Source organism: Cryptococcus neoformans, chromosome 1 (assembly GCF_000149385.1).
Source record: "Cryptococcus neoformans var. neoformans B-3501A chromosome 1, whole genome shotgun sequence".
NCBI classification, from domain to species: Eukaryota; Fungi; Basidiomycota; class Tremellomycetes; order Tremellales; family Cryptococcaceae; genus Cryptococcus; species Cryptococcus deneoformans.
Window position 1 is genome coordinate 398116 of NC_009177.1, and position 20036 is coordinate 418151.

The following is a 20036-nucleotide window of genomic DNA, read 5'->3' on the forward strand; positions in this document are numbered from 1 at the left end:
ATTAACTGAAAACCTTATTGTTTTTTATGAGCATCATTCAACGAGCCCCTTACTTTTTTCAGAGGCAGTCATGAGTTTTTGCTGCTGTTCCAGAGCAAATCTGGCAGATTCTTCTCGTGTGTAGCTAATATATACAGTCAGCTCCATTTAAGGCCTACATATAAGGTCACTCACCCCCACTTGCTGCCACGTTCCTCAGGACTAGCCTCTGACAATGCGAAAGGATTGAAGTCCCTCTTTTGATCCAAGTTGGCCAAAGAGTGGTTGACAAACCTGTGGGTAGCTTCATCGGCCCGCACAGCCCTGATCACATCGAGAAGGGACGAGCTTGCTGGTAATCTCCAGTAATCGATAGCAATGGCAGGTGCAGGCATATCTTTCCATTCGGGGATAAGACCAGCCTCCATATCGGAGATACAGTGCGTGTAGGTACGAACAGCTTCTTCTTCAAGCGCACCAACGAATCGATGGGCGATCCTGGGGGATATGAGATAGGTGAGGAAGAAAGCATTATAGAAGACGCCTTGAGCGGCTAGAACGAGTGCCCGAGTGAAGATGCCAGGCTGAGCAATGGTCATGAATGTGCTTGAGGTCTCATCAGCGGGGTAGCGAGTCGAGATCCAAAACAACACTCACAGAAGGTGCATCCTTTCGTTCTCGGCCTCCTCCAACAATGAATGTATCCATCCACCATCCCTCTTCAACAATCTCATACTCCTCAAATGTCTCAAGGTTCCGCCAACCATACCAGGTACCCCGGCAATGGACTCAAGAAGGATGATTCGGAATAACCACTTCTGGTCGGACAAAAGCTTGCCCTTGGAGCGCAACTCGGCGATGGGTATGGGTTTCTGAGCAAGCACAGAAGCGGGGACTTCATAGGGGGTGTAGCCGGTTAGCAAATCGAAGCACTTGCGGAGGAATTTGACGGTCTTGTGAGCGGCTTTGTCGCCAAATGTAACGGGGGCTCTTCCCACGACCTGAACGGTGTTGAGTTCCTAGCGGCAAGTTAGCTCCTACTTTGCAGACAGACATCGACGGGAAGCTTACCTTCTCGGTGTATATGGGATTGAACATTGTCCAAGCGCCGGTGGTCGAAGCATCCGACAATACATTGTGCGAAGCTTGATCTATACTGCAGGTGTCAGCATTCTATTCTCTTAGTCACGTAAATGGTGTTGCGTTACCTTGATAGTGCGGGCCTTCCACTCCCTTGCCTTCTGATCCCACAACAGGCCCTTGAGATTTCTCCGCCTCCCTTACACTGGGCCGTAGTGATAGACTAGCACGGTTCATATTGCCGGATTGAATTTTGGCCTTGGTAAAAATGGAAAAAGTACGAGTACTCGAATAGGCAGAGCGGAGGGTCATTGGACCGCCGATCGAAGGTCCACCGGCAAGGATGGTGGAGCGAGCAACATTGCCGGACCGGAGCAGAATAGCAGACATGGTTGGGTTGGTTATAGTAGGTTGCTTGAGGGTAATCCGGGAAACAGAAGTGCAAACGCTAGCTAATAATGGCGAGAATTGTATCTAATTGAGTTGTACTTTGGTTTTCGATCGCATCCATCCTTGAACAATTGGTAGCTTTATATACCCGTTCAATTTTTCATCTCGCCGCCTGATTTCATTAAGGTTACTACCAATTTTCGTCATGGGAACAGCCAAGATGGCCTATTCCTTTCCTTTGGAAACTTCACAATTATTGATTTCTTTCCCGAGTCGATCCGTTGATAAACCAAATGCGGTTCTTCATACTTCCGTGCCGGGGTATACCATGGCATAGTAATTAATGGCACGGATAGTTGGTTTCTCCACGATATCCGAATATTTGGTAAGATGGAGGGAGATATGATTCACAAGTTGCGAAAGATTCCGATGATATAGATAAAAAAGGTGTTAAAAATGATTAGGAATTGACGGAAAATGAACACGAGTTGGAGACACAGCACAACAAGCTTGAGATAAATTGCCCGGTTTGCAATTTGGCCATTGCCCATTGGTCGGCGACCGCTTTCGCGACTCCCTCCGATGTGGATATCGAAGTTCGGGAGATATCGCAGTTCGTTCATCGTCCCCCACTCTGTTCAATCGTCGTCGATCACTTTCAATTCTTCTTTGTATGTTGACAGAGCTGTTAGCGTAAATAGAATATTCTCATTCTTCCTTCTGCATATAGACTGTTTTTCGTACTTGTATGAGAGTCCAACGTGTACGGTTGCAGAGGCAGAAGGTTTAAAGCTCTTCTGTTCCGGTCACCAAATGCGGTAGTGATACGACGATGAATGATGGAGGACGGTCCACGACCGATGATATGATTCGATGAACGAAACGACCAACAAAGGTCTTGAGCCTTGGCACGACCATGATTTACGCACCAAAATATTTTTGACTACTAGAAACTAAAAAGCCCACGGAAGTCGAGTCAAAAGCCATTTACATTGGAGTGGCGAATAGGTGGTTATGACAGCAAGCAGTATTATTCTGCCAACCGCCGAACAGCTAGTGGTAGACAAAGAAAGAGATTATAGACTGGACATCGTTCGTTGTTTCCATCCTATTGTCGCACTTCAAACAATTCCGTGGTCGGTGTTAGGAAAGAGGGAATGTACAAAATGGAACCTCCGATCTTTCTTCTCCTTTGGAAAGTTGCAAATTGTTACTAGTCAACAAGTATGCGCTAAATTCATTTATGTGCCTAGCGCCCGCCATTTATTAACACGTTCAGCGACAACCACGGCGGCGGTTACGATGGGAAGGACACGAGACGGCTAAGATGTTGCATGATTGAAGTACAACAGTAGACGGTCACGGTCACTCGTTTTGTCCTCTAAATAGTTAACCAATCAACTCTTCGCAAGTTCCCTTAGCCCAGTTGATGCTGACATCATGTCATGTCATCTACGGATGAGTTGTAGACATGTAGTTTGTAATGAGATTGTTGTGACTGGTAGAAGGATGGTGTTATCATGGATCGGTCACTGGAAGATCTATGGGAGGTGAGATCTCAGCGAGGCTAGCAGTAGCACAGTAATAGAAAGCCAATGGAAGAAAACCTAATGCACATATGATATCGAAAGCTCATACAGTACTTGTACCGTTAATAATTTGTACATGTATTACTGGGTACTGGAAAGCCATGGCATGACAGGCTACGAATAACTCGCCTACCTCCGTCTTCCGCTTTCAATGCGAAAATTCCAGATCAAAGTCACAGTTCACAACGCGTACCCGGCGCTTGAAGCCCACCTAGATCCACAAATCACGCACCCAATAGCTCCTTCCAGTAGCGTTGATACAATCCAATCAGTCTGGCCAATACCTGTTTGTATATTTCGGGGTGCTTCTGGCTTGCCATCACGGCCGACAACCGCTTGGAGAGCGAAATCGCGCTCTGGAATCAAAGAACACGCAGAGCACGTGGTGCATCTGCGGCAACGGGCTTCAGTTATCGGAAGACCGGTCACAGAGCATGTTTCTGCGGCGAAGGCTACAACAAAATATAAGGTCAGCGCGACATCTGCGGTATGCATCAATATCCTCTTCTCGCCTATCGTCTACGTGGCGTACATATTCTCTCCATTTGATGAATACTGGTCCTCATCTCCAACCCAGATGCGACGCGTGGTCAGCGTGCAAAACGCACGTATCTGGGTGGTAATGAAGCGTTCCGGATTGGTCAGAACAAAAGAGTAGCGAGATTATAATCCCTGAAATATGATTTGTAACGACGCGGACTACCGCCCGAGGTGCGCTTTACAATTTGTCACGCCCACATAATATGGTTACGACTTACGTGACCCGTCGGCCGATGTTTCCTTATCTTCGTCCGGTTCCCCCGAAAGACCAGCATCTCCATCCATACCGAGCTCTGCAGCCAAATGCCTGGCGCGAGATTGGTTGACTTCGGCCGCAACAGAAATAATAGGCGCTATAGTCGGGCCCGGGCTCCCTTCGACACTCTTGATAAGGCGATGCAGGAAACGTCGGTCGAAAGATCCGATTGGTCTCGACGCAATTTCCGTTGTGACAAGCCATGACAATGTCAGGGTGATAAGATAGGAGTGGAGACACGTCGATATCTTCAATCTAAGTGTTTGGAATTCGTTTGCAAACGCTGGGAATGCCGACTTGCGGGAATCAGGGCAAAGTTAGGTCAATTCTTAGCACATTCAAATGGTGCTTACTGTACACCATATCGTGAGCACAAGACAAATGCGAAGGGAATTGAGCGCCGAGCTTTCCCAGACGTCGACGGGCCAGTTTTTGAGCGCCACCATGGATTTCAGATCGGCCGTTCCATCCACAGCAGAGGAAAGGAACTGTAACAAATCGGCCGCCAAGTCTTCTTGGAGGGAACTAGACAAATGTAGTAAAAATGGCAAAAGAGCGAACTTTGAAGAGATACGAAGAACTGCGGCCTATCAGTACTGACAAGGTATGCAAGCCTGCCAAACCATGGACTGACGATTAGGCGGTTTCTCTACTATCTCTTCCAAGGCCGATAACACTGGCTTTTCCGGTGGGATCACATTATCAAAGTTCGCCATGAAAAAGTGACTATTGCGATCAGCATCGGCCGATACATGCAACGTATGAAGATTGATCGGTCTAATGAATTAAGATTAGCTAATATGCATCATATCTTGATATCCAGCTTAGACAATACTCACTCCGTTATCCAGGTCAAATTGTTTCCATATTCGCCAACGGCCGCCCACCCTGATGTCTGTAATGTCCATCCAGCATGGTTGCTAGTCAACTCTCGCCATCGTTCAACCAAGTAAGGCTGACTGATTGGCAAAGGCTCAAGGGACATCTGTCGTAGGGGCCATGTTAGGCGTAGATTTTCTACTGTCGGGGCAATCTCCGGACTCTCATCGAATGAATACACGAAGTGAGTGGTCAGTGAGGAAAGAGTGATCATGAGAGTGGAAGAATTGATGAGGTGGATCCCTTGCCGTATATAAGCACAACAGTTGCAATGGTACAATTATCCACTCACCAACGCAGGCACTCAAGCCATTGGCGTTTGCCCAGTCACCCACTCTTTCTAGTCTCAGATTTCGCATGCCTTTCCAAGGAACGCTTTGGCTTTCATCATTAGCGAACATGTGCACAGAACCTGCCTTCGTCCAGACGAGTACATCCTTCATTGGATCCTCTTAGCGTAAGAAAAAATCGGAAGAGAATAGGATACTATACCTTCACCCATTTTACCGCCGTTATTGGCCTACGGTCGCTGTCGTCGACATTAACTGGCTCTCCAATAGTACAACTCCATCCAGACAAACTGTCAAGCTTCTGCTTCGCATGTTGTTGGATTTTCAGTAACTGCACGGAACCGTCTGTAAATACTAGTGCAAGAAGCGCTTCGCCTACAGAGCCGTCAGGTCTCGCTTTTGCCAGTTGCAACTTTTGCCCACATGTATCACCCTTGACAGTCCAATCGGACCACGAAATATCGGCAATCCAGTTTGCTGGCGACCCAATAGATATGGATGCTAACCGCTGAAATCTTTTCTGATGCCCATAGCTAGTAGCTCTATAATTAGCAAATGGACTGCTAGCCTATCGAGCCTTGCACGTACGTCCACAAGGCAAGTTTGCCGATTCTATCGGAAACAGCAAGTATACTGCCATCTACACCTAACATCGATGAGAGCGGAAGGCTTGGAGACCATGAGACACCTGTTACAAAGTTGATTGATTTATCGTAGTGCAGAAGAGTTTGGGTAATAAATTAACTAACTGGAAGCTCTCATTTCAAGCATCCCCCGAGAGGTTAATCCATTAAGGATTTCTTTGGGAGGGAGCAGCTCCTTAGTCAACATTGTTAGATCCGCTATCTGCAAAACTTAATGAGCCTCTTCCACAGGGAAAAAAAGGAAAGTGCCCACTTCTACCCAGCGTTGGGTAAGAGGGTTTTCCACAGGAGCGTAGACAGACACCTGTAAAGAAGTTGTGAGAACCACCAAAAGACAGCTACACCTAAGAATCAGAGTCCGTAGACAGAGAAACATCTTAATGAGACACTTAGTCTGACCTGCCCAAATTACTTAAGCCAGACGGTGACCAAGTTGCCTGCCGTACAGTTGCCCCTTTACTGTCGGTTTCCACCATTGACAAGTAGTTATCTGACGAAGAGCCGGATATGAGTATCTATCAAGATAGTGGCTGCATGTACCAACCTGATACATCTCCCCATCCATATAGCCATTCCCTCTCTTCATTTATCTCAACATTTATTGCTGTCGACCACCACTGCACTCCGCCGCCTTCCAACCTTCTAGCCTTGAGTTGTTGGGTGCTGTTGTTGTATCCACTGTCTGTCGCTTGAATCCCAGGCTTGATATTGGAGAGCTTTTGAGCCTCCGATATCTTCATAGATTGCTGACTTGTCAACGGATTACGAGGCGGTGGCAGGGAAGAAGCGATGTGTGGAGTCTTCACAGTCAGAAGTCTTAGTTTATGACTTAGAAAAGGGCAGCTTCTGAAATACGTACTAGTATTGTTATAGTTCGGGGGGTTACTACCATACACTGGCCCTCATTACTCCAAGAGATTCCACGGTACGTTGGGTCTGGACTGGCCCCCCTGAAGACCCGAGAACTGAGTAAAGTTGGAGATGTGTCGAACGTCATGTGAAATTCCACGATTGGTTTGATAGAGCTCGAGGTGGTTTCGGTCTTGCAGTATGAGGGTTCCGAAGGGTTGTTGAGATCAGTTTCTATGGGCCGGGTCTGAAAAGGAGATCCGAAGTTAAGTAATAGAATGTTCGATTCTTAGCTCGCCGGCTGTAGCCCACAACAACGCGTCTGACTACTCATTCTTTCGTTGTCAAACGACGAACCTCCACTTGCGAGGTGGACAGGGAAGAACGTCAATTACGTAATGAAACAAACTGACTGCTGGCTGGCTGGCGCCGTCGGTGGTTGGGCCGCCCTCAACGAATAGCGGATGTATACAATCGCCCGATGGGTAAGTAACACATTTCCAAAAATTGCACGGGCTCGATCACGACTGCACTGTTGAACAATGATCAACAGACACCTCGTCGCACAACGTGCCGTCTAGGTAAGTCAGTAGAGCATTCGTTTCATCGGAGCTTTCTCTTCTTGTTGTTGTTTTTTTTCGACTAAAGGTGACGTACATCGCGAGTGCATCTCATGTGCTAGGGATATAAAATATACAACAATATGTTATCGCTGACCTTGTATGACAGAGATACCTGAAAAGTCCATGATCCAAGATAATACTACTCCTTCCATCATTAGACGTTTCAAGATATGAATTCCACAGCCTTCCATCCATCCCGTCACACCCCAAGTAAACCTCCTTATTTCCCCGTAATCTACGGGGCTCTAGGTGCCCCTGTTGGCCATCCTGCCCCTCTTGGCTTCCAGTCTCTTTTCTTCCCATACTCCAGGTCGTCCGGTGACCCAGCCCCTAAAGTTGGCTGAGGAGGCACTGGCCCATATGTGGTCTCCAGGAGCCCTTGTTTGATGCCCGCATCGCTCAGACCTTCGTTCAATGCAAACCAAGGTTGACCTGGGAAATACGGATCGGTACTCTTCAAGAAGTCGGCGTATTTGTTATCCGGATCACCGTATTTGGCAGATATAGCAGCGACAACAGGGTTAAGGGCTTTTTCTTGATTTAATTCATCCGAGGTCGTGTAATTCTGAAGCATCGCGTAGTGGACAGCATCAACTATGGTGGCGTTCGCTGCACTTCGGCGCTCCCATGCAGATGGCGATAAGCCAACAAAGTCACCAAACTGCGCGTTCGTAACAAGAGCCATAAGATTGTACGCTCGATAATGGTATGGACGGGTTCGCGCAGATTCAAGCGGTTGATCACCGTTGGCATCAATTTGGTCCAAGTAGATGCCATTGTAGAAATCATCAAGAGCAGTGGCACATGCGTCACTCTGGTTCAGAAGAACGTTAAGGGCGCATACCTGGTTCACGGCAAAAGTACCGTGGTTACTGAAACACTGATCAGTACATGTGATATTATATACAAAGAAAATGGCTCACTTTGTAGCGTTCAACTCTGCGAGACCCAGCTCGCTAGTGTAAAGCCAATCTAACTGCTCCGAAGCCCACTGCATCATCCCAGTCTCGGTCTCTTGCTGCCATTCCACTGGCTTAACTGACCGCATGACTTGCACGCCACTGACAATCTTCGCCATACACGCCAAATCAAGCACACCGGTGTGTCGACCCATTTGATCGCCTGGCCCGCGGATGACTTGGGCATAATTGAGATTGGGATTCATACGAGTTTCATTGTTGATGAAGAAAGTGTGAAGCGCGTGATTGATGTGCGTTGTGTACTGCGAGTCACCGGTGTGGAGGTAGGCCATGGCAGAGAGGTAGATGCTGTTGCTCATATTTTGCAAAGCCTCCTTATCTTTGACTGAAAAGGAATACCATCAGATACATTATTGACGACCAGCAAATCCATATGGATCTTACCTAGCTCTGTATCAGGGTTCACCTGACCGTCCCGCACAACATAATCACATTCATCCCACACTGTGGCACGAGTGTCAGGTATGACCTTGAACTAGTGGAGCTAAATCATTGCTCACCTTCTTCTGTAGTCAACTCGGTGGTATTTTGTACGTTTGAGCAATCTGGCCAATGGTAGACAGCCCAACTAAGGTAATCTCTGCGCATCGTTGTCAATATACAGCTTAACAAATATGATTATACTTACTTCTTGTCTCCGGATTTGGCAGCGATTGACTTGTTCGTCACAGCTGGACGTTCCTCAGTCAGCAGCTACGAGTCACGCGTCCTAGACTACAACACTTACACCAAGGACCATATTGTATCAATGTCTGAGCCCAGTATTCACTCATCGCCCTTGCCCATCGGGAATCAATGCCATTGAACCATTCGTTGTTCACAATTGTGGACGCGTCAAAGAAAAGATTGGGGTAGCTCTGTACACCAAAAGCGAAAGCCGCGGGAAGATGTGAAAGCAGGCAAATCGTAGAAAATATGAACGCGTCGAGCGAGAACATGACCATCGAAGAAGAGAAGGAAGAAGGCCGAAATGAGAGAGCGTAAGATACGGTAAAGAAAGCACTGCTCAAAAATTAGCACTGTCCAGAAATTAAAATGCCCTGTAGAGACCACAGTGAGAATAAGATGGAAGTGGGATAATAACTTCTGTTATAAGATACAGCTTTCTTGATGTAAGGTGTAACAGGAATACGACTTCTCGAGCCTTGATCGAAATTCCGCTACTCTGACGTCTTTATTAACCGTGTCTGCTGCTGCTGCTATCTCCTCAGACGTCAGGTTTTCAGTCCTCAAAATGCAAGGCTCGATCTTAGAAGCAGAAATGAGGCATGCCAAGCGGGAAGAAGTCCAGGTTTCCGGGACCCGGCAAGTGGACAGATTGGACATGGAGGGGAACGCAGAACGCGAAAAACCCTCTTGTGAGACTGATTGAATAATCTAGTCGAGAATTTGAGTAAATAAGGATGAGGAACGATGGGAAGAGCTAAATAAAGGCACTTTTTTACCTACTTTAATGACGTAAAATTGATGCTATGGTCGGCGGCTAGCGTGTCTTGCCTTCCCTCTCCCTTCACTATTTTTCGTTTCTGACCTATTTTTCTTGTTCTCTGGAACCCGCTCGTACCTGAGACAAGGGACGGAACTGCGGGACGGATGATGACAACATCAAACATGATGTTCTGATAGTGGCCATCGCCGATTTTCTCAACTACTGCTGTCCCACCGATGATCAAGAAGAATGAAGAAATGAGGAAGCGTTCCATGCATGGACCCTGGCCCACCTGTCCCACATTGATTAGCTTTCCTAATAATAGCGGGGAGACCGGCTCATTAATCGCGGCATTAACCTCATCAAAAATGTCATATTAATTACAGTAGTAAACCCATCTATGACACTTCTGATTTCTAGTGTAAATAACAGTACATACTTAACAATTATATATCCATTTTCTTCAACCTTTTTCCATTGTCATTCTGCACAATGCCAGCCACCAGAAGCACAAAGGAGGTTGCCATAATGCGGTTTGACGTCTTCTTTGGTAGCCAAGAATGCCGATCTTGCCGCTTACCATCAAAACGATAGTCGCGCAACATCAGGACTTTGTCGGCCTCCCTTCGACTAGAATAATCTAATCATTAGTCATTAGTCATGATTTACATCTCCGCGGTCACTACGTAAGAAAGCACTTTATTTCCGGAAGGAGAAGAAGGCCATCCAACCTCCGCAGCCATTCAACTGCGGTTTATTCCACTATGTTAATTTGCTGACTGTTCAGAGTGTACATATTTATATTCTAGATAATCTAATCGGAGAAGTAAGGCAGAATGTAAGAAAGCTTCTTCCTGGAAGCCTCTGGTTGGATCTATTATCCCATCATCAGCTCATTTTCCACATGTGCTGCCAAGCAGTACAGCGAACTCACATCCTTCCTGGTGACACAGGCAAACTTCATAGAGCCCTTGATGTCGGTCAAGGTCTTGCCTTCGACAACAACATCGTGAACATCTTGCAGGATACCAGCAGCAACGGCACGGGAGTTGCCGGCGTTGGTGTGGAGGACCTTGACGACTTCCTCGACAGTCACGGGATCGTAGCCGGTTCGCCAAGCGTCAAAGTCCGTGGAAGTGCAGATGAGGGTGTAACTGACTTTGTGCTCAATAATTGTCCATTTGGACGAGAAAGAAAAATGACTTACTCAAGTTCAGCCTCGCGGGCGAGCTTGGCTTCAGGAATGACGGACATGTTGATAATGTCACCACCCCACTGTCGATACATAAGAGACTCCGCTCGAGTAGAGAAGGCAGGACCTATAGCTAGCGTGAGCCCCTGATAGTCGATATTTTCGTTTACGTACCCTCCATGCAAACCACAGTTTTTCCAGTGTGCAAGACGACGTCCCCTGTCTCCTTCAGGATTTTTTCCACTCTGGGAGCCACGAAAGCATTGAGTTTCTGACTGAATGGTTCACCGAACATGGAGTGGACGACCAGTCCTTCTCCCCTAAAGAAGGTGTCCTCTCTGATACCCTTGGTTCTGTCGATGATCTGATCGGGGATGATGAAATGACCAGGGGCAATTTCCTCTCGCAGAGAACCGACCGCAGAGAAGGCAATGATAGCCTCACATCCGATGTGCTTCAGGGCGGCGATATTTGCTCGGCAAGGAACCTCGCTGGGGGTGATGCTGTGATGGGAACCGTGACGGGAAATGAAAGCAACGAGGGCGCCGGAGGGGAGAGAGGAGATATTTATAGGAGAGGAAGGCTTGCCCCAGGGAGTCTCAATATGAACGGTTTTGCTGATAAACTATGCATAAGCGACTGTTCACGGGCGGCGACATGACACGCGAGCTTACACAAAGGTGAGGTTGTCAAGGTGGTAAAGACCACTGCCACCGATACATCCGACAAGGACTGTGAACAGTTATTATCAGCTCGACGTGACTCCGCGCCATTGTGGGGTTCTATGCACCTTTCTCGTTATTTTCCATTTTGCTGTAGACTGGAAAGGTGATTCTGTTTAAGGAGAAGGTTTTGGACTGAATGAGATGCCGTGAAAGATGAAACAAACGCATACAATGTTTGTTGATAAAAATTTGGACGAAATAAAACAGCCAGCTGTTGGCGTCCTCCCTGTTGTGAAGAAGTGCATGATAAATGGAAAGAGCCCGAAGCTGAAGGCTCCGTCTCTCCTCAGATCAGATCAGATCAAATCGACGCATAGTTTACTTTACATCCATATCCACTATTGATTTACTTGGGTCATATATGCCTCCCCCCATGGCTGAGATCTGTCCCGCCCACCGCCATTACCTAGTTAGTGCTATTATTGCACTTGAACCAAAACAAAACCGTCTTACTTGATTCGGACAGCCTTTACAATAAATATAATTATTTAGTAACCTTAAACCTATAGCTACTACCTGCTACCGTATGGCAATTCCACCTGCCTCCTGACCACCTTTATACCGCCTATCTCAGGTACACCAGATCTTCATCAGGACCAGGGCAGTACCCGTCCTATTACATGCAATGACAAGAAGTGTGCTTGCCTTTTCCGTTGGCCATACGCCTTGAAAGCAGGGCATATAGTTGGATGGTGTGTTCGGGATTGCCATGTATTTCATTTCCATACGGGAAACCCACCATTGACAACTACAGCACAGCAAAGATTCTGAATTCTACCACACTCTCGAATGGTGGGCAAAAGCATGCCATGCGCAAGGTTGAGGGGGAGGGACACTTCTGTTGTGACTTACCTACGTAATAAGGGACATTATTGCGACTTATGACTACTCCTACACGACATCTTCCTTCAATTCCTAAAAGCTCGACTGAGCATACGTACAGGATTATTTAATAGTTCACACTCGCTACATACATGTCATATGTACCAAAAATAACGTAATATTGGTCATTATAACAGTGCAGCGATAGGATTATCGAATCTTTCTTACTTATCTTTCTTACTTAGGAACGATTAGTTGATGGCTGCTGCGGGCTGGCTGCGCTCAAAGATGCTGCATACAAAATGGTCGTGGGAAAGGAAACCGAAATGATAATTATGGCCCTTTTAGCCTCATCTACGCCTTGCCAGCAGCTGCAGCATCCCTCTTCATCCTCTTGATCTGCTTCGCCTTGTTTGTGGCCTGACGCTCACCAAAACCAGAATCATGCATCTCCTGTTCCCCATATAGGGTGGCAATCAGTATCGATCAAAATTTTTGATAGAACAGAAAGTTGACCTACCATAGTCGCCATTCTCCTAGCCAACGACACCTTGTTCAGCCCTTCCAACACCTTGTCTTCATCCAACTTCAATTCTTCCAGTCGGACGTTCACCTCATCCTCAATGATCTTGACCAACTCCGTGTCCCTTTCGGTGATGATTGTCACAGCAACACCCCCTCGACCAGCACGGGCTGTACGACCAACCCGATGAACGTAATCATCTGACCGACGGGGGCAGTCCCAGTTGATGACCATAGCTACTTCGGGGATATCGAGCCCACGCGATCCGACATCAGTGGTCACCAAAACAGGAACTTCGTGTGCCCTGAAACGAGCAAGGGAAAGAAGACGTTGAGGTTGGGTAAGGTGAGAATGGAGAGGCACCGATGGGATATCGAGAGAGTTGAGTAGTAGGTGTAAGAGATGGGCAGTGGCGCAACGCTGCGTGAAGATGACGGTAGATGGAACAGACGGAGCGTCTTCTTCTTCTTTAGCCTGTTTGGGCTTCTTGCCCTTCTTGCCAAGAGCCGCCTCTCGTTCCCTGGCTTTTGCCTTTTTCGGATCTACGCGGAGGGCAACGTCTATGTCTTCCAGAGGATTTTGAAGGATGTAAAGGAGGTAAGGATCGCGAATTTGACTGGGAATGAAAAGGTATTTCTGCTTCAAATTGGAGACGGTTAAAGTACTGATTGAACGTTAGTCAGTAAGGACAAAAGGGCGGAGATGGAATATTCTTCTTACTCGGACGCAACACGATAAACGAATGGTCGTTGTTTCCCTGCAGGGGGTTCTTTGTTGGCCAACTCCATGATTGCCTCACTGACTGTGGCAGTGAAGAGACAAGTCTGCCTCTTGGCTGGGATTTGAGAGAAAAGGTAGGCAAGTTCAGGGGCAAAGGAAGGGGTGAGCATCCTGTCAGCTTCATCCAGCACTAGTGTGCGGACTCTACTGAGCTTTCCGGGCCCAACACCACCACTTCTCAGAAGATCACAGAGTCGCCCCGGTGTCGCAACTATAATATGCGGTCGAGCCTCAAGCTCCTGTGCTTGCTTCATCATGTCCATACCACCCACGATGGTTGCTGTAGTAAGACCGAGGGGTTTTCCAATAACGAGGAACTGTTCACTGAGCTGATATGCCAACTCTCTGCATACTAGTTAGATCACCTTTTACATGTACCTGAGGCAATGGGACTCACCGAGTGGGAGTGAGGACAACCGCCCAGACTCCGAAAGGATCCCTTGCAATCCTCTCTACAATGGGAAGAGCAAAGGCCATCGTCTTACCGCTACCGGTCTTCGCGCCACCAATGCAGTCTCTCCCTATGCCATAGTCAGACAGACTTCAGAGATATACAGAAAGGAAATTAACATACCTGAAAGAATGGGTTCAACGCATGCTGCTTGAATCTCCGTAGGTTTCTTGATGTTGATAGATGCTAAGGCAGTGATTAAGGGGCGTGAAAGACCAAGACTTTCGAATGTTACGTCGGCAGAAGGTTTGGATGCCGACGGAAGACCGTTAGGCTGGGGTTTAGATCGGGGTTTTGGGGTCATATCCTTGGTAGCTAAAGCCGTACGAGAAAGCATGCCGGCTCCTGAACTGGGCTGTGGCCGTGGTTCAGATTCTTCATTTTCTTTGTCCTCTTCGCCCTCTGCATCCAGCTCGAATGAAAGAGATCGCCGGCGTTTGAGATTCCGTTGAGCAGCGACCGATGATTCGGCCTCGCTGCCTGAACTTTCTCCCTCGTCTTCCCCTTCATTTGAGACATCATCATCTTCTTCGTCTGATTCGTCGTTCCCCTCGCTCTCTTCTTTTTGCTTTCCCTTCTGAGCGGCCAACATGGCCCTCATGATTTCGCTCTGATCGAGAACGAGACCATCGGCTGCAGTGAAAGCCGCCGAAGGTTCACTTTTTCTGGATTTCTTGCTGACAGCCATTATAGTGTCCTGATTGTTGGCAGCCAGTTATCAGCGCTGGTAGTATATTCAAGCAGTTGATTATTATACATACGCTTTACTGTTCGTATGTTTTTATCGTTATTGCCACAGAAAAATCTTGAGAGGTAAGCGGCGATGGCCGCGACGGACGTCATGGCCGGGGAGCGGAGCTCGGTGAGTGGCCGCCGGCGCATCGGTGGACGATGAGTACGTAGATAGTTGGTCCATAAAATAGTGAAGAGGGATTGAAATAACCGGAACCCATCACGCGGGACAGCTGTCATTGTAACGGACACGGATCCATACACCACACGCACAGCCCCCATGTCGCCCCAACAGCCCGCCAACCCCTCAGCCGCCTCCCACAATGCCCAACTTCTCCAGTCACACGATCTCGTAGCCTCCCTCCCCACACCCTACTTGCGTCTCCTCGTCCTCTTTGCCAGGCCCATAGCCCTCTTCAAGCATGTTCTTCAGGTATTTCTCTGGTCACCGGGGAGGAGGGTCGAGAGCTGGATGGTGGTCGGAGCCTGGTGGGCGCTCTGCCTTGGCTCTCAGCCAGCTTTTAGGTATGTCATGAACTTTTATGGGTGAACGGCCATTGCTGACAGGCTGCTGCTCCATAAGATTCCTCCTACCCCCTTTGGTATTTTTACCACTGCTACCGCTTGCCACCCTTCGTCTCAAAAACACTCAAAAGACGCCAACGGAGAATTCACCATCCTCTCCCGCGACACATGACACACTCCTACTCACACTTTCCGACTTGAACGAGATCTACGCTCTTCTGCCTATATCGCCTCTTCCAGCCATGTCAGACGTCTATGCGCGTTTCCGACAGCTGGGCCCCGTGCGTCTCATTAGAGGCCTTGCAGTTCTTTGGGGCACATGGCTTGTTCTAGGCCAACTCGTAGTTGGGTATAAGACTTTGCTCGCTCTCATCGGCACCGTCATCCTACTACTGCCGTCCCCGCCCCTGGCGCATTTCATCAACCTTCTGTCTGGGTCTTTATTCTTCCGACAAGCTGTCGCGTTAGCCTTCCTCTTTACTTTTGGCTCGCCTCCGGAAACCTCTTATCGTTTCAAGCTGAACTTTTCTCTTTGGGGTTGGTTCAAATCAAAGTGGACGGCCTCCCGTCGACCCTCCCTCGCCTTCGCATTCCGTCCCAAAATGTCTGGCAAAGTACCTTCTGGATCTGCCCTTGAAGTGGAAAGAGAAAAATCTGAAGGAAAGGAAGAGTCCCATATCAAAGTGGAATCCCCTATCTACTTTCGTTTCGAGATCCATGAGAATCAGCGATGGTGGATGGGACTCGACTGGACATCTGCCCTCCTTCCTCAGGAAAGGCCTAGCTGGTGTGACTCCCATTTGCTTCCTGTTTCTCCTCCCCAAGCATTCACTTTACCGGCGCCTGTCTCCGTTGTTATCAACACCGCTACAATGAAGGACAGATATGCCAGGGTGATGAGGTCGGCAGAGTGGAAATGGCTGGACGACGACTGGTCTATCGTTCGGAGTGGACCTGGCGCCAGTGCTGCGCCCGGCACTCAAACCAACCCAGTCTTGCCACCTGAGAATGATCCGGATTCCGGTCATTCTCTACATCAGGGCCAGCACCATAATCAGCCTCAATCCCCTCAAGCACGTACTGCTAGTCGACCTTCCTCTTTTATCAGTGCCTTTGGTTCACCGACCGCCTATAGCCCTTCTAGTACGGAGGATTCTACTTCCTCGGCGGGATCGCGTGCACAATCAATAGCTGAGCAGGCATTTACCAAAGGCCTTGAAAGGTTAAAGGCGAGGGCGGTCAGCGGGACTGCACCTTCAGCAACGGCAAGCTCTCCGAGAAGAAGCGGTGAATCGGTCAGAGGTAGGACAGGGAGTTATGATGCTACGGATGAAGAGGGTTCAGAGGGGACACCGAGTACACAAATAGGGCAACAACCTGGATCCGCACCTCTTCCATCGGAGACTATTCCTGAGAGAGATGCAGCAACTGATGCAGATGGCTGGGTATACGGGGACAATAAATGGGAGAATGTCGGTTCAAAAGGCGGTTTAGGCAAGGTGAGTATCGCTTCAGCCCACCAAAGGTAGTTCATTGATTATATTTATGATAGTTTACGAGGCGAAGAAGATGGCGACGAAGAGCCATTTGCATCGAGACTGTCCGCAAGCTCAGCCCCAGTGACGACCCCGCAATCACCATCTCACCGTCAGCCACAGAGTCTGGAGCAAACACTCCCACTCCCGCCACGTTCGCCGCAGCTCCCTCTTCTCCGTTGAAATCAAAGCCTGCAATAGGATTGTCCGAGGCACAGACAAAAGGAACGACTGCATCAGAGGAAGTTTTAGAGTCCGTGAAAGAGTCAACCATCCCTGAGCATAAAATTGGACCCTACGGCGCTAGTTCATCGGGTAGCGCACCTGTATCAAGAGATGAGATGCTGAGGATGAGGTTGAAAAAGGCAATGGGGTCTGTGGGTGCCTGAACGGCAGCTGAAGGTGGTAAATGGGACTCTTTTTACACTACGCCTGTACAATTTGGCATTTTGTTTTATCATGTATGACTATTAACGAAAAATCACAGCTGGCCAGGAACCACGTGTTGGTTGTTGCTGATCTTATCAAGTTGACTACATTGGATGATATAACGACGAAATGGCTCGGCGCTGCCGATTAAATGCTTGGGTTCCTAGAACCTCTGAAAAAACGAAGCTCAATGTCATTGCCCGGCACTTGATCAGGTCGCACCGCCAATTGCCCTGCCCAGAACTCTCTCTTTTCTTCTGCCTTCCTTGATCCTATGCTTTCTAATGCCAGATCTCTTGCGCTTACAAGTACTTGATTTTGTGGAGGACAAGTTTGCGTCAGCCACGATAGGGGGTATTTCCGTCGTGGCTGGAGATGTCGCAGCAGCGGTAAAAGTTGAGGACAAAGAGGATGTAGAAAGTGAAAGGGTGGAGACAAGAGGACTGTAGAGGATCGCAACAGAAATAGAACTGGGGATTGACACTGAACTCGACTCAGACGTAATGACAGATGTAGAGGCCATGAAAGACGAATTGGATGGACTTGCATCAGACGAAGAACTCGCTGAAGTAGTCGATGTTGTCGACGATCGGTACATGGTGATGGTTCGGGTCAAGGTGGTTCTAAGCGTGGTCGCAGGATCGGCAGTGCCATCCAGGGCATGGGAAGTCTTAGCAGCGGAAGATGGGGCAGACGTCTGGCTGGCTGAGGAAGACCTTGTAGAGTCACTAGGGGAACTGGAGGTCTGCAAAGCGGCAACAACGTCCGCAGAAAACGTCGTTGCTGACGGAACAGACTGTGATGTCAGGGATGTGGTGGCCATGACGTTTGTAGACGATGACACAGAAGAGACGATAGGGGAAGAAATGACCAACGAGCTCCGACCCTCGGAGGCTGAGACTGTGGCGGAAGAAACGGCCACAGAAGAGCCCAGAGCTTCGGATACGTTGACATTCCCTGAAGAAGTCGTGACATTTGTGTTGGTCGGATTACTCTTATTGACCGCATCAAAGAGATCCGTCTGAGCACCATTCATGAACCCATATGCCCCATTGTCTATTAGTGGGTTATGGTCAGCTGCAGTCCAGGTTGTCTGATGGACAGTGACATACAGAATGGGGGATCGTAAGTGTCTTGGAAATTGTTGTTTCTTTCCTGTAAGAAGGGTGAGCAACGTGTTTCGTAAAGGCAAAGTGACTAAATGCCTTCTGGAACCAGTAGTGAGGTTGTTTCGCACCCAAGGTGCAATTTGACGTGTCCGTGGGATAGCCACACTTATTCGCAGTGTTGGCTGGAGATCGACTGGTCAATCTCAGATTGTGAATGCCTAATTCCTATTACTAACCTTGAGGAAGAGGTTTTACCCCAGTAGCACCGGTGATGTTACACCTGTAGCCAAGGAAATAGTTCTGCTCAGATCCTGGGCGCAAAAGATGCTATTTAGTTATGTGTCTGAGATATACATAGTGAACAGTGCTCACCAGCATCAGCAGCATGTACCCAACCCCACATGCAATGACAACCCCCCTTGGGACAAGGAGGGAGATCGGACGGGATCTGAAATTCGACTTGCTTCTTCCAAGGACAAGTGTAGTTGACGCTGATCACCGTGAAGTTTTCTGGTTGAATCTTGGCGACATTACTCTCATAAGCAATACCGATAGCGCATCCTTTGACATCTTGGGGGTCAGAGCTCTCCCACGCATCACTGGTATGCATAGCACCGATACCACCTGAAGGACCTGTACCATCACAGGCGTATATACCTGTCTGCTTAGCGGGATCTTGGCCATAGGAAGTAAGAGCCTTGTTACAAGCGACTTGACCATGGTATGTCCCGCCGGCGGGCAGTTCCATAATCGAGTTGTTAGCAGGAGGGCTGTTGATGTAACCATGGAACCACCATTGGTCAAAGGTAAGATCCATTAGAGGGGTTACAGGGCCAGACTGGTTGGGGTCGTCATCCCAGCTATTTATAGAGTAGTTTCAGTCAGTGGAATAAACTTGCACAGCAGGCCTGAGAAGGGATGACTACCGACCCATACATGGCTGGATCCCACAAGGCGATATGGGCTGAAACGGGGAGCAGCATAAAGATGAGAGCCGAGCACAGCTGGACAAGAGTCATTGGAGCAAAGAACATGGAGCAGCAGGAAGGGTGGGATATAAGGTGGATGAGTGTAGGTTGTGGTAATGTAAAAGGCGAGGGACTGCCGCCAGGGGGCGAAGGTGTAAATGAGGGAGAAGAGTTCCGGAAGTGGGGTCAACCCAATGAAGCTACAAAATGTGTTAGTACTACAGATTCATTGATCCAAGAGAGAAAGATCTATGAAAAACATCTTTCGTTATGTGATGATTAACAACTCACCCAGAAGAGGTACGATCGATCGAACAGACGCTCGGGCCACCTTGATGAGCTGAGACACTGAACGAAGAGAACAATAATAAACGGAACGGGGCAATGCGAGGCTCAACCTGCTGGTGCCTTTGACGAGGAGAAAATTAAAGATGATAAGTTTTTGTAGTTGGTGGAAAGGAAAGAGACAAAAAAAAGAAAACAGGAAAACGGAGGGCATGCTTAAGAATCACACCTCGCCTCATTTTTCACATATACTCAACTTCAGTGTGACATCTTATGTCCTTCAGTAAAGATCAGTCGCCACCACCCGTCTCAGGGACGCACCCCTTTCGGAGTTACCCCTTTCCAGATTCCTGGTTCTCTGCCCCCCCACCAGTCTCCAGTGCGATCGTTGCGTGGTGCGAGCAACGGTTGGGTCTACCGCTAATGATGTTA

At 48.3% G+C, this 20036-nt stretch overlaps 7 protein-coding genes across 7 annotated transcripts; 1 reads left to right on the forward strand and 6 right to left on the reverse strand.

Annotated features, from left to right (window-relative positions):
* Positions 1-33: 33 nt before the first annotated feature.
* Positions 34-1449, reverse strand: CNBA1450 (hypothetical protein; the record flags this gene model as incomplete). Its single annotated transcript, XM_773052.1, has 5 exons — positions 34-124; positions 175-585; positions 637-998; positions 1051-1130; positions 1188-1449. 5 exons carry the CDS (start codon positions 1447-1449, stop codon positions 34-36), a joined length of 1206 nt encoding a protein of 401 aa, XP_778145.1.
* A 1769-nt stretch (positions 1450-3218) lies between these two features.
* CNBA1460 (hypothetical protein) lies at positions 3219-6644 on the reverse strand (the record flags this gene model as incomplete). The annotated part of the gene is made up of 14 exons (XM_773053.1): positions 3219-3490; positions 3797-4130; positions 4188-4414; positions 4469-4611; positions 4674-4956; positions 5006-5150; positions 5206-5378; positions 5427-5536; positions 5592-5691; positions 5753-5849; positions 5901-5985; positions 6047-6137; positions 6192-6447; positions 6507-6644. The coding sequence occupies 14 exons, from the start codon at positions 6642-6644 to the stop codon at positions 3219-3221; spliced, it is 2454 nt and encodes an 817-aa protein (XP_778146.1).
* A 710-nt stretch (positions 6645-7354) lies between these two features.
* Positions 7355-9043, reverse strand: CNBA1470 (hypothetical protein; the record flags this gene model as incomplete). Its single annotated transcript, XM_773054.1, has 6 exons — positions 7355-7991; positions 8043-8424; positions 8484-8543; positions 8600-8679; positions 8728-8770; positions 8827-9043. 6 exons carry the CDS (start codon positions 9041-9043, stop codon positions 7355-7357), a joined length of 1419 nt encoding a protein of 472 aa, XP_778147.1.
* A 1299-nt stretch (positions 9044-10342) lies between these two features.
* On the reverse strand, positions 10343-11529 carry CNBA1480 (hypothetical protein; the record flags this gene model as incomplete). The annotated part of the gene is made up of 6 exons (XM_773055.1): positions 10343-10402; positions 10463-10682; positions 10736-10847; positions 10895-11337; positions 11395-11452; positions 11511-11529. 6 exons carry the CDS (start codon positions 11527-11529, stop codon positions 10343-10345), a joined length of 912 nt encoding a protein of 303 aa, XP_778148.1.
* Positions 11530-12621: 1092 nt separating this feature from the next.
* CNBA1490 (hypothetical protein) lies at positions 12622-14709 on the reverse strand (the record flags this gene model as incomplete). The annotated part of the gene is made up of 5 exons (XM_773056.1): positions 12622-12720; positions 12788-13454; positions 13511-13915; positions 13968-14091; positions 14145-14709. The coding sequence occupies 5 exons, from the start codon at positions 14707-14709 to the stop codon at positions 12622-12624; spliced, it is 1860 nt and encodes a 619-aa protein (XP_778149.1).
* A 324-nt stretch (positions 14710-15033) lies between these two features.
* Positions 15034-17202, forward strand: CNBA1500 (hypothetical protein; the record flags this gene model as incomplete). The annotated part of the gene is made up of 3 exons (XM_773057.1): positions 15034-15278; positions 15337-16777; positions 16831-17202. 3 exons carry the CDS (start codon positions 15034-15036, stop codon positions 17200-17202), a joined length of 2058 nt encoding a protein of 685 aa, XP_778150.1.
* A 251-nt stretch (positions 17203-17453) lies between these two features.
* On the reverse strand, positions 17454-19385 carry CNBA1510 (hypothetical protein; the record flags this gene model as incomplete). Its single annotated transcript, XM_773058.1, has 6 exons — positions 17454-18298; positions 18355-18397; positions 18448-18533; positions 18588-18662; positions 18724-19211; positions 19282-19385. The coding sequence occupies 6 exons, from the start codon at positions 19383-19385 to the stop codon at positions 17454-17456; spliced, it is 1641 nt and encodes a 546-aa protein (XP_778151.1).
* Between the last annotated feature and the right edge of the window lie 651 nt (positions 19386-20036).